The 17,419-nt window shown below is 34.1% G+C and overlaps 1 protein-coding gene across 1 annotated transcript in view; it reads right to left on the reverse strand.

Moving 5' to 3' along the window:
• Positions 1–17,419, reverse strand: part of LRP1B (LDL receptor related protein 1B) — a 1,919,366-nt gene that overhangs the window by 989,146 nt on the left and 912,801 nt on the right. The window contains exon 7 of the mRNA XM_090279551.1: positions 3,623–3,785. Within this exon, the coding sequence (XP_090135677.1) occupies positions 3,623–3,785 (163 nt within the window). The remainder of the gene's footprint in view (positions 1–3,622; positions 3,786–17,419) is intronic.

Raw genomic sequence — 17,419 nt, forward strand, 5'->3', positions numbered from 1 at the left:
ACATGATAGCAAAAGTCCTCAAAACTACTTTAATCCCAAGTTTTCAATTCCAACTTCAGTACTATCATTAAAACATCTCTTTAATTTTATGCTTTTTAAAAATAATTATCATGGTTAGAATTAATTTGTCCCCCTTCTTCAATGTTTTTGCAATGATTTGACATTCTTGGTGAAGTGAATTTTCGTCTCGAGTTTAGTGTGATGACTTCAGTAAGAAGTTTAGGGTGACTACTCAGGAACAAAATTATAAGCTAGTTCCACTCCTATCCTCAGTTATAACCTTCATTAGGTCCAAATACTACATGGTTTATTATTGAAAAAATGTTATATTAAAAATACAGGTTAAAAAACAAAGGAAACTACGAGGGGATTTTCTTCTTTACCTTTATCTTTTGAAAGACCTTGAAGGTATCCAAATACATCCTGTACAAAATCAATTATTAAAATAATGCTTCCTCTGCTACCTTCCTTATACCTTACTCTATACTTTTCTCATACAACCTCTATATATACTTCTTATTTATTCCCAGGCTATAGCATTTTTTCCCTCATGTCTCCTCCTTTTTTTCATTATTTTATTATAAAATAGAGTTGGTCTATATAAAATAAATCATTTCAGGAAGGTTTGTAGTAAGCATAATGGTATCACAAATGTGAAATACATTAGTAGTTATTTTGAAGGCAATGTGAAAAAGAGAACTTCTCATATTCTACAACTCAGAAAGTCTTAGGGTAGAATTAACATTATTCACTATGTTTAAGACAAGAAAACAGTTAAGATAGGCATCCAACATCACACAGCTAGTAACTGGGGGAGCCAGAATTTGAGCTCAGGGAGAGTGCCTCTAGCATCAAGCTCTTAATCATTAAACAAGCAGATCCCGAACAACCAATGTCAGAAATAGTATTTTTTATGTTGACTGGACTATGATTTCTATGCTACCTTTTAAATCTAATGACTCTATACTTTCTAAAAGAAATTTATTTAAGGAAAAATTGGAAAAATATTGCTAAAATTTAAAAAGAAAAATAAAAACCTGAAGGAGCATTTCCAGGAAAACAGCATGAATTTACAGGTCAATGTAAACATCTTAAAAAGCAAGTTTATTAGCAATCTCTTCCTGCCAGGTTTGGATTGGCACCTAGATCAAGTTGCACTGAAAGTCTAGAGAAAATAAGTAATCTATATTCAATGAAGAACAATTTTTTAAAATATCATAGAGATTATTGTAATAATACTGTAATAGTCTTTAGATAAAAATGGAATAGGGGTTGAGAAAAGTGAAGTTAGGAGTGTAACCAAGTAGAGGATATTTTTTCAATGCACCCTTTGGGGAGGTAAAGCAAATCTCTTTCTATTACTGTAGTTATTAAGGTCAAGCTCTAAGAGTCAGGTAAACTTTTAATACATTCTGATGCTTCCCAACTGAACTTATAACCAAAAAAGCAAAAGGTATATCACCCCATACAATTAGAAAAAAAGTAAGAGAAAGGGTAGGTGGTACATTTGCAATTTAGTGGGTCATACAGCATTATCCTTGCCTCAACTGATCAAATTATTCTTGAGCAGGCCCTACATTAAAAGTTAAAGAAAAGTGCCTACTGTTCCTTTCCTAAACAGTATCACATTAATCCTAGCCAAATTCATGATATTAAAAGAAAAGCAGGATATATTTGAAAGTGTTTTGTTACAGACAGGCTTGCATTTATAAGAGCTATGCTTTTCCTTCTCTGGTTTCTATGACCCATTATTGAAAAACTGTGATAGACAGAGAAAAGTCAAACAAAAAATTTCAAAGAACTTATTATGATGGATGATACATGACAAAAATTACAGTTAAACAGTTACTAGGCCCAAAGGAATCCAGCACAGAACAAATGCAAACAATATGGGGTTTTTTTATTCCTCATACCTTAGACAAGAATAACAAAATACGGTTCTTTCATGTAATGACAGGAAGAAATAGGAAGCTTGAGAACATAAAATATGTTGCTGAACAGAAAGAGAGATGGCGTTCATAATGTATATATATTTAAGACTGGCAGTTTTATTTGAAAAGGGTCTCTGAATCTTAGCTTTTAAGAATGGGGAAGAATAATAGTGGCAGAATGAAGAGAGAAATACAGTAGCTTCACCTTTTAACATTTTTGACAGACAAGACTGTGTAAAGGCTAATTTGAAATGTAGTTAGCACATGTAGGAAAAACATGCAAGCAAATATATTTCTAAACAAAATGCCAAAAAGATGGTGTTAGCACATTTGTAAGTTTCCATTTTTTTCTTACTACCAATATCCAACAACCCAAACAAATCAGTTTAAATACAACTTCTTTTACTAATGTCTTTTGAAGCATCACTACAGTCAGATTTAGTCAGGAAACCATCTGCTGCAAATACAAATAGAGCTACAATCAAGAATTATATTACAGAGCCTTCCTAGCAAAGTTCTTACATGCAAGCTGTTCTTGTCAAAAGCAGAACCATTGTGATGATGCATCTTAATATTCAATCAGACTTTAAGTAAAGAGTGACAAAAGTCCACATATGGATAACAGCTGTTTCTTCAGTAAATATTTTCCCACTTATTGAATGGAGGCTTATGGCAGCTTAGGATACATTCCATCAGACATTTCAGCCTGAACTGCCTGGGGACGATTAAAGCAATAACAAGAATAAAACTTCAGTTGTCAAGTATTTCTTACAAAGTACCACTGAAAAACAAGCGATCCTCCAATTGAAGTTGTATAGCATGTCATTAATTTGACAGTATCTTTGAATAATGCTTACTGATGACAGAACTAAATTGATAGGACTCTATATTTCTGCCCCTCTCCCTCTTAATAATAGTGTTTGTAAAATTAAAGCAGAATTCACATTTTGATTTCTTAATCATATAAACTAAGTTGATGGAAATTTAAAGATTTATGGCTAATTTTGATAAATTGTGTAATATTAGGAAAGATTAATGAGACTTTATCTAAGAGAGGCTCAGGTAAGATCTCTTTTTAAGCAATAAAGTAACTTGCAAAATTTGAAAGTAAAAAAAAAAAAAAGTGAAGATAAACTCTGATGAATCCGGTAACTCCATAACAATGTAGTGTTTTCATATTAGTAGTTAGAGAAAAAATATTTACTGCCGACTAATAAGCTGACCTTAATTTTGAGTGGTACTCTTGAGCATGGATTATACCCCTTTTATAAATCTTAAATGTTGTGTTGGATGTTAGGTCTGTACATCTCTCAAGTAGCATTTTCAAAGTTTCCTAATTTTAAGGTCTACTGCTAAGTAGACTTGGTCTCCTCTCTTTACCCGAAAACGATGTTGAAGCTCTTCTCTGGTGACTCCAAAACAATTCTTGGGAGGTAGCAGGCTGTTTGTGTGTTAGGATAGTTTTGCAATATTGATGTATTAAGGAATTGGTATTTCTCAGCATCTGCCTGGTAAATTATACATTTTCTTCTTCCTTTAATGCAGTTCTTAAAATCAACATTGAAAAATTGAGCCTGTAGTCTGATATTCCACACTATCGTCAGACTAATTTTTTCGAAAGGAAAATTATTTCAGATCTAACACACACACACACACACACACACACACACACACACAAACAAGACTCTTACCCTGCTATTGGATCTACTGCTATTGCCTTAGGATTATGAAGCTCCAGATCAGTCAGCGTGACACATACAGACCCATTGTAATTACAAACAAAGATCCGGTCACTGACATCGTCCACAAAGTAGAGATTTCTGGTAAGCCAGTCGATTGCCATGTGCTGCACATCTGAAAAACACACAGACACAAAATAATTGAGTCACAGGTGCAAATCTAGCATCATAAGCCAAAGAGTACATTAGTCTGCCCAAGCCACTACAGAGAACATTTTAGAATTATAGGTAGTTTTATGATTTAAAAAAAACTGCAAAAACAATTTCTTGCTATGCCAAAAAGTGATTTAAGTATTCTACAAAAGATGATTGTTTCTTGATAACATTCCTCTTGGCATCTAAGGACTGAGGAGGACAAAAACACAAATGGATAGTTTATAAATCCTAAAATATGGGTAATTACAATAAATATTTCTACTAGTTGTTGTATTTGCCCCAAATAGTTCATTCAATCCAATTATAACTAATTCAATGGCATAGTTAACCTCTTTAGTAGTAAGAGGAGTAAAAATTTTTGTGAACTTCAATTAAATTCTTATTTTCAGATCCTCTTCCGGTAAAAAAGAAAAGGTGGAGAAGATGGGAAAAAAAAAAAGATTTGTAAGATACTTTGTTTACAATATGTATCCAAAACTTCAAAACAAAGCAAAAGGAGGGGTGAACTGTTCTTTCAATGACATATGTAGGCATTGTAAAACAGACCTGCTCAAAGATTAATTAATTCTCTAGAAGTTTGATGTTCAATAGTACTTTCTGCAATGACAGAAATATTCTATATCTATGTTATTCAAGAAAGTAGCCACTAGCTAGATGTGTCTCGTTAGCACTTAAAATGTGGCTAGTATAACTGGGAAACTGAATCTTTATTTTATTTCATTTAAATTAATTCAAATTTAAATTTAAAACAATGTTAGTAGCTCATGGCTGCTGTGGATAGTACAGCTCTAGAAGAACATATGTGTTTGACTTGAATATTTTTTTATTTGACCAGACTGTGAAACTTCATGCTAATTAGATATTTATCTGGTAGAAGAGATAATCCCAAAGGTCATAATTTTATTATCTAAACCATTAAGCATTATTTTTTGCCTAATCTATAAAGCTTATTTAAACATTATTTTTCTTTAAACTTTCTATAAATATCTAATTCTACTAATGTACTTAGACCAGCAATAGTGGGCTAGTTACCTCAATAATCCCATAAATAAATACATTTCTAGTTTTTATTCATTCTAAATTTTATGACACTCATGTTTTTATGTATGAAAATTATACTTTGATTACCCTTTGTTTAAACTCACTAAGGATCCATGATTCATTTACTATAAAGTTTCTTTTTTTTTTTTTTTTATCCTCACCCAAGGACATTTTTTTTTTTTTTTATTGCTTTTAGTGAGAGAGGAAGAAAGAGAGAGAGAAACATTGATTGGTTGCCTCCTCATATGTGTCCCAACAGAGGATCAAACCCGCAATCTGGGTATGTGCCCTGAGCAGAAATCGAACCTAGAACCTTTTGGTCCATGGGATGACACTCCAACCAACTGAGCCACACAGGTCAGGGCAAAAGGATTTTCCTTCTGCAATCTGAACTTAAACAATCTTCCAACTGTACAGCTCAAAAGAATTCCTTAGTAACATGCCGCTTCAGTGAATGGTACTCTCTCAACAGAAAGATTCATTTAGAGGCATGTGCCATCATCATTCATAATGGTATATTGTCAAAGCAGAATAGAGCAAGCAGCAACTTTATGAAAATGTCCACCGTGACTTATAAGAACAAGAAGAAAGTGGATATCACATTCACTGGATACACATTTTCAAGTTATAGATTATAACTTCATTCCAAAATTACATAGTCCTTGGAAACATAAGAATTTAAGTGTTCCACACACCACCTGAAAACTTTTTTCAACCAGTTCAGCAACCAGAATTCTTAAAAATCTGAACTATTTCTATCTCCAGAAATCTGTAAATGTATGCTTTATTTTGGTTTTCATTCTTTTTGTATTATTATATCAACTAGAGTACAGAACCCACTGTTTCAAATGTCATTGTAAATACCTTTGATTCAGATAATGTGCCAGAGTATATTCAATGACCCATCCCTCATGCTAGGCATGCAGTTGGTTTAGTCTATGCAGTTGTAATTTCATATAAAAGATCTGTTTGACAGCATTCACACCTTCTTTCAACTCAGTATGATGACAGAGAGATTCTCTGCTACTGAAACAGTAGGTATTGATAACAACCGTCCAAGTTGGGAGGAGCAGGTTTAATCAAATTACCTGATAATTAGCCAAATAGTAATCATGGGGATTGGTCTTATTTCTTTTTTCTTATATTTGGAATTTCTGTCTAATTTCAACTATTTTTTTAATCAAGATTGGAGAATTAAGGCAATTAGACAAAGAGTTCATGTAAGTAAGCTGATACATACATACATACATAGATGATAGATAAGTTTAGCTAAAATGATTTGAACATTGTAGGAGATAAATTTTTCTAGACAACAGATACAGTATTTCATTTTTATTTTCTAACGTATATAACAAAGTTCATTGGAAATTGCTGAAGATAACTGTAATCATGTTATGACATTATATTAAAAATATCTCTAAATTTTTAGGAGTAATGTTAGCATAGATAGCTAAATAGTTATTAATAAAGGAGGGTGCAAAGGGAGTCAGATATTAAACTTAATAAACTGGGAAGCTGAATCAGATATTAGGACAGAATTCCATTAAAACTACTAGGAAGCCATAGCATTTGTAGACTCAGTCACACACCTCAGGGAAATGTGACGGAGAAGTTTTAATCTTCAGAGCAGAGAGAAAATCTCCCCAGGGATGCTGGCAGCCTAGTACCATAGGAGTAAGGAGGAGGAAAGATTCCTCTGCTGGTTGGAAAGCAAATGACATAACAAAATTTTTGAACATGAGCAATAGAAGTCAATGTGGCACAGAGGGAGGTGTTTTTACTTTGGACCTGTGCAGTAAAAGCCATACAGGAACAGAGCCTAGCTTGGGAAAAACTAGAAAGGTAATGGACTGAATAGACAGCCTAAACTCCAGGAGGTTCCAGAAAGGGATTGATCAAGGGGAGGACCTGACTCAAGCCAAGGAAGAATCAGGATGTTGGGTGGATGGTTTGAATGGATCCTTGATCATTACTGAGAATCAAGAAAATACATGGAGGATTAACTGAAGTTTCAGGGCAGTTGCTGCTAGAGCACAGCCAACCTTCTATGTCCCATACCTGAAGGTGTATTATTTTCCTTAACTCCAATAAAATCTTGCCATTGCGTTTGAACTTCTCCACGATGTGTTATTTGAAATTCTTTTCTCTCAGCATGACAAAAGAAGTCATTTTCACTAGTAAGGTAAGACCTTTATTACTTCACTGTTAGTAGAACAAAGTTGTAAATATGTTCTTGTTATTATGTTCTTTAGTGATCTTTTATTCATTTTTCAACCAAAGTCACACAGATTTCACCTTTACTATGTCTCTTAATGTCTCTTACTATGGTTACTCAGAATTTCTTAATTGCCCAAATCAATGGTTACTTTTCTGCTCATATCTACAAAATAATTTAAATATTAATATTGGTAGAATTTTAAATAATAAAACTACTGAAAGCATTTTGAAACTGGTAAAGTGTTATATAAATATAAGTAACTATTAATAATTTTAAAAACTCAACATTTCTCATGTCTATAATATTTAAAGTTGTACCAGTAGAAATTAATTTATAAATTTGTGATAAAAGTAAAAACAATAAAAACAAAAGAAGACAAGTACTTATGATAATCTGTAATTGAATAAATTAAATAAAATGTTATATCAAATTTTCCATTATGTCTAAAAGCAAATAAGCAATTACCTGAGTTGGGGAATGTAGAACTTAAACATTTTTTAATTTACTAAAATTTATATATATTTTACTGCTATGGACTCAATTGTTTTCTCCAGAATTTATATGTTGAAGTCTTAACCCTTGGTACCTCAGAATGTGACTTCATTAAAAGAAGTCTTTAAAGAGATCATTGAATTAAAGTAAGGCCATTAGTATGTCCTTATAAAAAGAGGAGATTAGGGCCTATAGAGAGAGACTGGGGATCCTGCACCCAGAGGAAAGGCCATCTGCAAACCAAGGAAAGAAGTCTCAGAGAAGCCCAGTCCTGCTGACACCTTGACTTGGGCTCCAGTCTTCAGAACTATGAGAAAATTGATTTCTGTTCTTTTGAGCACTCAGTCTGTGATATTTTGTTATGGCAGGGCTAACAAAATTTTCAATAATATACTTACTCAAGTATTTTTCAATAAAGTGGTCCATGCCATAAATTATTGAGGACAAATGTCAAAATCTTGCTAAGAAAAAATATAAAAGGAATGTCACATGTCCTTTTAATGTCATACTGGACCACTGTCTAATTGGCCCCTTAAAGAATTAGTTAATTCTCCTGAGCAATATACTTTTGTTTAACTTACAATTCAATAGTTTTGATTAGGTTTCAGTCTCTATGGCGTTAGATACTAATTTGTATATTGATAAATTTCAAATAATTTTGTCCAATAGAGATGAAAATAATTTCAATCAGGTAGCAAAATAACCCTAGTTTATTGCTCAGTATGACATCAATTACTTTAAATCTAACTTTGCAATGTAAAATTAGCATATCTTCTTTTATTGATTGTAAAAAAAACTTCAGTCTCTTTTGTACTCCTTTGAATCAATTTTACCATCTTTCTGGTTCTCTCACTGATGAGCTAAATGACTTCTTAACACATGTTCACTACATGTTTTTATGTCATGTTTTTAAACTTTTGAAAATTATACATTAACAAATTGTAGTACTTGATTTCTTCTTTGATTGTTTGCTACATGATTCCCAACCAGCCACAGAAAACAAATTAAAATGAATACAATGATGAGAAAATAATGTAAATAGGTAAAACTTGTGCACAGAGACCATGACAAACCTAGATGATTACCTCAAAGTATACATGTACTTAAAGAGGCAGGCTCAAACTCAGTTGATAGTTTTCATACTGAAATGCTTCTTTGTTTCAAAGACTACCAAGACATGGATTTCCAGATTTTCTTTGAAGCCTTTCATTGCTTACATATGATAAACTATCTTTTTTTTAATTATAAAGCATTTTTTTGTATCAACAAAAGGTGTCTGCAGCCAACCTGATCAAATGCATCTAGTGTGATTACACCAAAGCAGAGCAAACACTATACATCCTTTAGTTCAGAATAAGCTTCTATTTAAAAGTGTGTTCTTAAGAAAGTTACTGATAGCCATAAAAGCCATTGTTCACATAATAAATATAACATTCAGTTTACAAAGTGGTCAGATAATTATATCAGATAACTTTAAGAATACAGTACAATGATATGCAGTAGGTATTCTACAAATATTGTCTGGCTCCCAGGGAGAATTAAAGGACTACCCTAGAGTTTATGGTTTTATTACTGCTTATAATATTTATGTACTAGAGAATAGCATGGTACTAGATAAAAAAGTTAATTCACAATAAGATAGATACTCAGTAGTTGTGATCATTTTGAAATATGCCACAAAGTGTTTGGAACTCCTCCTTTCAAGAGGTGGAGCTTAATTATTTCCCCTTGAATGTGGGCTGTTCTTTGTGATTTCCTCATAGTGAATAGAATGTGGTAGAAATGAAGAGTGTGATTTCCAAGGATAAGTCATCAAAAGCATTTTAACTTCCATTTTTGCTCTCTTTCTCTCTTTGGATTACACACTGTGGTGGAAGCCTGCTGCTGTACTGCAATGATACTCAAGCAAGGAACAGAGGCTCATGTAGTAAGGAACAGAGGGAGTTCTACTGCCAACAGTCACAAGCATGAGCTTGGAAGCCAGTTTTCCATCCCTAGTGAAGCTGATGCTGGATGCCCAGTCCTGGCTAAATCCTGATTACAATCTCATTAGAAACCTATGACAACACTTAGCTAAGCAACTCCTGAATGCTTGACCCACAGAACATATAAGATAATAGATGTTTGCTGTTTTTAAGCCACTAAGTTTTGGGGGTAATTTATTATACAAAAATAGATAATTAACATAGTAGTCAAATCCTTGCAGCTTTTACTTTTTCTACTTTTTAAAGGTTGAATATTACTTCTTATTCCTTAATTTTTTTTTAAATTTCTGAACAGTTTTATTTTATTATTATTATTATTATTTTTTGCTCTTCAAGAAAGTTTATTTTTTATTATTTTTATTTTATTTTATTTTATTTTTTATTTTTGGTTTTTCAATTACAGTTGTCCCCTTTTCTCCCAATTTCTCTCCCCCACCCAACCCACCCCCTCTCCCGCAATCATATCCCTCCCCGTTGTCCATGTCCATGAGTCATTTATATATGTTCTTTGACTAAACCCTTCCCTTACTTATCCCCCTTCTCTCCCTCCCCCCTCCCCCCTATTGACTGCTATTCTGCTCTTTGTTCTATTTAGTTCTTTTGTTTGTGTTGTTCTTTAGTTTCCTGTATTAGGTGATATCATATGGTATTTTTCTTTCTTTGCCTGGCTTATTTCACTAAGCATAATTCTCTCTAGTTCCATCCATGTTGTTGCAAATGGCAGGAGTTCCTTTTTTCTTTCTGCTACATAGTATTCCATTGTGTAAATGTACCACGGTTTTTTGATCCACTCATCTACAGATGGGCACTTAGGTTGTTTCCAGCACTTAGCTATTGTAAACAGTGCTGCAATGAACATAGGGGTGCATAAGTTCTTTTGAATTGGGGTTTCAAGATTCTTCGGGTATAATCCTAGTAGTGGAGTCATTGGTTCAAAAGGCAGTTCCATTTTTAATCTTTTGAGGTAATTCCATACTGTTCTCCATAGTGGCTGCACCAGTCTGCATTCCCACCAACAGTGCAGTAGGGTTCCCGTTTCTCCACATCCTCGCCAGCACTTGTTGCTTGTTGATTTGTTGATGATGGCCATTCTGACTGGTGTAAAATGGTATCTCATTGTGGTTTTTATTTGCATCTCCCTGATGGCTAATGATGTTGAGCATTTTTTCATGTGTCTATGGACCTTCTGTATGTCCTCTTCGGAGAAGTGTTTGTTCAGGTCCCTTGCCCATTTTTTAATTGGGTTGTTTGTTTTCTTGATGTTGAGTCGTATCAGCTCTTTATATATTTTGGAAATCAGTCCCTTGTCTGTGATGTCATTGGCAAATATGTTTTCCCATATGGTTGCTTTCCTTTTCATCTTGCTGATGTTTTCTTTTGCTGAGCAGAAACTATTTAGTTTGATGTAGTCCCATTTGTTTATTTTTTCCTTTATTTCTCTTGCTTTAGGAGATGTATCCGTGAAGAAATTGTTACGTGAGATATCTGATATTTTCTTGCCTATGTTTTCCTCTAGGACTTTTATGGTGTCACGGCTTACATTTAAGTCTTTGATCCATCTTGAGTTTATTCTCGTGTGTGGTGTAAGTTGGTGGTCTAGTTTCATTTTTTTGCAGGTCCCTATACAGTTCTCCCTGCACCATTTGTTAAAGAGGCTCTTCTCACTCCATTTTATGTTCCTTCCTCCTTTATCAAATACTAGTTGACCATAGAGGCCTGGGTTTATTTCTGGACTCTATTCTGTTCCACTGATCTATATGTCTGTTCTTATGCCAGTACCAGACTGTTTTGATTACAGTGGCTTTGTAGTATTGTTTGATATCTGGTGTTGTGATTCATCCTACTGTGTTCTTCCGTCTCAAGATTGCTTTTGCTATTCGGGGTCTTTTTTGGTTCCATATGAATTTATGGAGTATTTGTTCTAGGTTTGTGAAATATGTCATTGGTATTTTAATAGGGATGGCATTGAATCTGTAAATTGCTTTGCGTAGTATGGCCATTTTGATGATGTTGATTCTTCCCATCCAAGAACATGGTATTTGCTTCCATTTATTTGTATCTTCCTTAATTTCTTTCTTCAATGTTATGTAATTTTCAGAGTACAGGTCTTTTATCTCTTTGGTTAAGTTTACTCCTAGGTACTTTATTTTTCTTGTTGCTATAGTAAATGGTATTTTCTTTTTTGTTTCTGTCTCTGATATTTTATTGTTGGTGTACAGAAATGCCTTAGATTTCTGTATATTTATTTTGTACCCTGCTATTTTGCCAAATTCACTATTATATCGAGCAGTCTTTTAGTGGAGTTTATAGGATTTTCTAGGTATACTATCATGTCATCTGCATATAATGAAAGTTTTACTTCCTCTTTCCCAATTTGCATACCTTTTATTTCTTTTTCTTGTCTGATTGCTGTGGCTAGGACTTCCAACATTATGTTGAATAGGAGTGGAGAGAGTGGACAACCTTGTCTGGTTCCTGAATTCAGGGGGAATGCTTTTAGTTTTGGTCCATTGAGTATGATGTTGGCATCAGGCTTCTCATATATAGCCTTAATTATGATAAGGTATGCTCCCTCTATTCCCATTTTGCTGAGTGTTTTCATCATAAATGGGTGTTGTACTTTATCAAATGCGTTTTCTGCATCTATTGATATGATCATGTGATTTTCGTCTTTCATTTTGTTTAGGTGATGTATTATATTTATTGATTTGTGAATATTAAACCATCCTTGCATCCCTGGGATGAAGCCCACTTGATCGTGATGTAAGATCTTTTTGATGTATTGCTGGATCCCGTTTGCCAATATTTTATTGAGGATTTTAGCATCTATGTTCATCAGTGATATTGGCCTGTAGTTTTCTTTCTTTCTTGTGTCTTGACCTGGTTTGGGGATTAGAATAATACTGGCTTCATTGAAAGAGTTTGGGATTTTCCCCTCTTCTTGGATTTTTCGGAACAGTTTGAGGAGGAAAGGAGTTAGTTTTTCCCTGAATGTTTTGTAGAATTTGCCTGTGAAGCCATCCGGTCCAGGGCTTTTGTGTGCAGGGAGATTTTGGATTACTGTTTCAATTTCCTTCTTTGTTATTGGTCTGTTGAGACTTTCCACTTCTTCTTGATTCAGTTTTGGAAGGTTGTATGTTTCTAGAAATTTGTCCATTTGTTCTAGATTGTCAAATTTCTTGCCATACAGTTGTCTGTAGTAATTTCTAACTATCATTTGTATTTCTGTGGTATCAGTCGTGATTTCTCCTCTTTCATTTCTGATTTTGTTTATTTGGGTCTTCTCTCTTTTTTTTCTTGATTAGACTGGCTAGAGGCTTGTCGATTTTGTTTATTTTTTCGAAGAACCAGCTCCTAGTTTTATTGATCTTTTGGATTGTTTGTTTAGTCTCTATGTCATTTAGTTCTGCCCTGATCTTGATGATTTCGTTCCTTCTTCTTGCCCTAGACTTTTGTTGTTTTTGTTGTTGTTCTAGTTCTTGTAGCTTTATGGTTAGGTTTTTTATTTGAGATTCTTCTATCCTTTTCAGATATGCCGGTATTGCTATGAACTTCCCTCTCAGGACTGCTTTTGCCATGTCCCACAGGTTTTGGGCTGTTGTGTGCTCATTATCATTAGTTTCTAGAAATTTCTTGATTTCTTTTTTGATGTCATTGTTAACCCATTCATTATTTAATAGCATGTTATTCAATCTCCATGAGTTTGGGTGTCTTTGATTTTTTTCCCTGAGGTTGATTTCTAGTTTTAAGGCATTGTGATCTGAAAAGATGCTTGATATGATTTCAATTTTCTTGAATTTGTTGAGGCTTGTTTTGTGTCCTATCATGTGGTCTATCTTTGAAAATGTCCCATGTGCATTTGAAAAGAATGTATATTTTGCTTCTTTGGGGTGGAAAGTTATATATATATATATCAGTTAGGTCCATGTAGTTTAGTGTGTTGTTCAATGCCTGTATATCCTTGGTGTTTCTTTGCTTTGATGATCTGTCTATTGTTGATAATGGATTGTTTAAGTCCCCTACTATGAGTGTGTTGTTGTTGATATCCTTTTTGTGGTCTTCTAGTATTTGCTTTATGTATTTGGGTGCTCCTATGTTGGGTGCATATATGTTTATCAATGTCATATCTTCTTGATGGATTATTCCTTTAAGTATTATGAAATGTCCTTTGTCTCTTTTTATTGTCCTTGCTTTGAAATCCATTTTGTCTGATATGAGGACTGCTACCCCGGCTTTTTTTTCTGGTCCTTTTGCTTGGAAGATTTTTTTATACCCCTTTACTTTCAGTCTGTGTAAATCTTTTGTTTTGAGGTGTGTTTCTTGTAGACAGCAAATATGTGGGTCCTGTTTTCTTATCCACTCCGTTACCCTATGTCTTTTAATTGGAGCATTTAATCCATTTACATTTAAGGTTATTATTAACGTGTATTTATTCATTGCCTTTTGTACCTCTGTTCCTCTCCTCTCTTGTTCTTTTCTTCTTTTTTCTTAGAACACACCCTTTAGCATCTCTTACAATGCTGGTTTGGTGGAGATGTATTTTTTTCAGTCTTCCTTTGTCTGAGAAACTCCTTATTTCACCTTCTATTTTGAATGAGAGCCTTGCTGGGTAGAGCATTCTTGGTTGTAGGCCTTTGTTTTTCATTGCCTGAAGTATTTTTGACCATTCCCTTCTGGCTTCTAATGTTTCTGTTGAGAAATAAGTTGATAGCCTTATCGGAGCTCCCTTGTATGTTATTTGCTGTTTTTCTCTTGCTGCTTTTAGGATTCTCTCTTTGTCTTGAAATGTTGCCATTTTAGTTATGATGTGCCTTGGAGTGGGTTTTTGGGGGTTCCTCTTCATTGGAACTCTCTGTGCTTCCTGAACTTGTATAACTTTTTCTCTCGTCAGGTTCGGAAAATTTTCTGTCACTATTTCTCCTATCAGTTTTTTCAATTCCATGCTCCTTTTCTTCTCCCTCTCTAATTCCGATGATCCTGATATTATTTCTTATCATGCTATCCTGTAATTCCCTTACATCTTGTTCATATTTTTTTAATCTTTTTTCATTTTGCTGTATTGTCTGGGAGTTTTTCTTTACATTATCTTCTAACTCACTAATCCGATCCTCTGCTTCGTTTAGTCTACTTTTGACTGATTCTACTGTGTTTTTCAGTTCAGAGATTGAATTCTTCAGTTCTTCCTCGTTCTTGTTAACAGTTTCTATGTCTTTTTTTATGCTGGTGTAGTTCTCTGCAAGTTCCCTGTAAGTTTCTTGGAGCTGCTGGTAACTTCCTTGGAGGTTGTCATAGTTGTTTTTAAGGATGTCGAGTATATTGAGCTTCTTTACCACCATTGTTTTGAATTCCATGTCTGACATTTGGGCTATGTCTATTTCATCTATCTCTCTTTCTGAGGATTCCTCTTTTCTTTTCATTGAGGGGTTATTTTTGCGTCTTACCATGTTGGATTTTTTTTTTTATTTATTTGTTTGTTTTTTTTTTGGGGGGGGGGATGGTCTCCTTTGACTTCCCTCCTTTGTGGTATGAGATTCTTTATGTGAGATCTGGGGGTTTCAGTGGTGCAGTCTCTTTGATATCCTGAGCCTGATGTTCTTGAGTTACCCTTTATGTCTTTTGTTTATGCTGTCTGATTATATTTCAGATGTTCTTTGGTAGGATCTTCCTTCTGGCTAGTTGGTTGGGAGTCACTCTATCCACTTTGTCTTGAGTTCTTTTGTGGAGATGCTGTTAAAAACATAAACACACAGCCCAGGAAGGAGACCCACACCCTCAAAAAATATCCCCCACCCTCTATCCCGCTATCGTCAGCCAACGAGCCCATATTAATATAAATGTAAAGAGATTAGAGCTTTTATACTATAAAAAGAATAGGTAAGAGTTGCTTTTAGGGAGGAAAAATATAATTTTTGATGAAGGGGGTGATAGATTAATAATAGTCGAGACTATGCAATCCAGTAGGTAGTATTTACATTGTATGTTAATAAAAATAGAAGATAATGATGGAAAAATGCATAATATAGTAAGAAAGTGGGATTGTATTGTATTGGGTTTATATAGTAATTATATTCTATTATTTAGAGTGATAGGGGGGCTAAACTAGGCACACAAACAAATAAACAACGATTGAAGAGAAAGGATGAGAAGGAGATGTTATATGCAGCATGTTAGAGATAAGGTTTGTTTTTCTTTTGGAAGAGAAAAAAACCAACAAAAAAGAAGAAAGAAAGAGAGAAAAGAAAAAAGAAGAAAAATAAATAAATAAATAAAATCCCAAGAAAAAAGAAGAAAGAAAGAAAGAAGAGAGAAAAAAAAAGTGAAAAAAAAAAAAGGATGTTTTTACTCCGTTTTAGCCTTGGTGTGTCACCTTCTTTTTCTGCCTCCGCAGCTGGTCTAGTATGGAGGTTCAGAGGTTCTTGTTTCTTGCAGCACTGGTGTGCGCCCACGGTTGCCACAATGGTGTGAGCCCGCGGTAATATTTCTTAAATTTTATTTTTCAATCCCAATTGAAATATAATTTTATGTCAGTTTCAGGTGTACAACATATTATTAAACATTTATATACTTTACAGAGTGATCAGTCCAATAAGTTGAGTACCCATTTGACATTATACATAGTTGTTACAATATTATTGACGAAATTCTGTATGCTGTACTTTATATCTCCATGATTACTTTTATAACTTGCAATTTGTACTTCTTAATACCTTTCACTTTTTTCACCCATTCTATAACCTCCTCCCATTTGGTGACCATTAATTTGCTCTCCACTATCTATGAGCCTGTTTCTGTTGTGTTTTATTGTTTATACTATTATAGTTGTCCCACTTTTTCCCCTTATACCTCCCTCAACCCAGCATGTGCCCCATGTTCGTGTCCATGGGTCCTTCATATATGTTCTTTGACTAGCCCCTTCACCTTCTTCCAGTCAGTTGTTTTTAGATTCCACATATAAGTAAAATCATTTGATATGTGTCTTTCTCTCCCTGACTTACTTCATTTAGTATAATATCCTCTAATTCCATCCATGAGTCATGTTGGTGCAAGTGGTAACATTTCATTTATGTATATAATCTTCACCTGAGGATATGTTCATTAATATTTTAGAGAGAAATGAAGTGAGAGGAGAGAAGGAAAGAGAGAGAGACAGACAGAGAGAGAGAGAGAGAGAGAGAGAGAGAGAGAATATGAGAGAGCTATGAGAGAGAAACATTGATCAGTTGCCACCCATATGTACCCAGACCAGGGATCAAACCTGCAACCTAGGTATGTATGTACCATGACCAGGAATTGAACACATAACCTTTTGGTGTATGGGGCAATGCTCCAACCAACTGAGCCACCGGGCCAGGGCAGATCTCTCTCTCTCTCTCTCTTTTTTTTTTTTCCGTATGGCAGAGTAATATTCCATGGTATATATTATCACATTGTCTTTATCCATTTGCCTATAGGTGGACATTTAGGTTGCTTCCGTACTTTGGTTACTGTAAATAATGTGCAATGAACACAGGTGCACATACATTTTTAAAAATTCGTTTGGATTTCTTCAAATCTTTGTAGCTTTCAAAGTTAGATTTTGTTGGCTTCCCACAAGTTGGAGGTCATATTTAGACATATCTTAACCAGAGGCTTACAGTGAAAATAAAGTGACCACCTCTCTCTCCTCTCTTCCAGTTGTTTTAGTTATTTCAATTGTATTTACTTCCATTAATTGTATATAACATGTTTCTACTATAATTTTAAAGTTTTTAAGGTTTATATAGAATTTATTGAATCTCTAATACACAAGATTATGATTTAATTTTTATTACCCCTGTACATACACATATATACAAGATCCGTGCAGAAGGTATCCAG

This window comes from Furipterus horrens, unplaced genomic scaffold (genome assembly GCF_987537825.1).
Source record: "Furipterus horrens unplaced genomic scaffold, mFurHor1.1.pri manual_scaffold_1, whole genome shotgun sequence".
NCBI lineage: Eukaryota > Metazoa > Chordata > Mammalia > Chiroptera > Furipteridae > Furipterus > Furipterus horrens.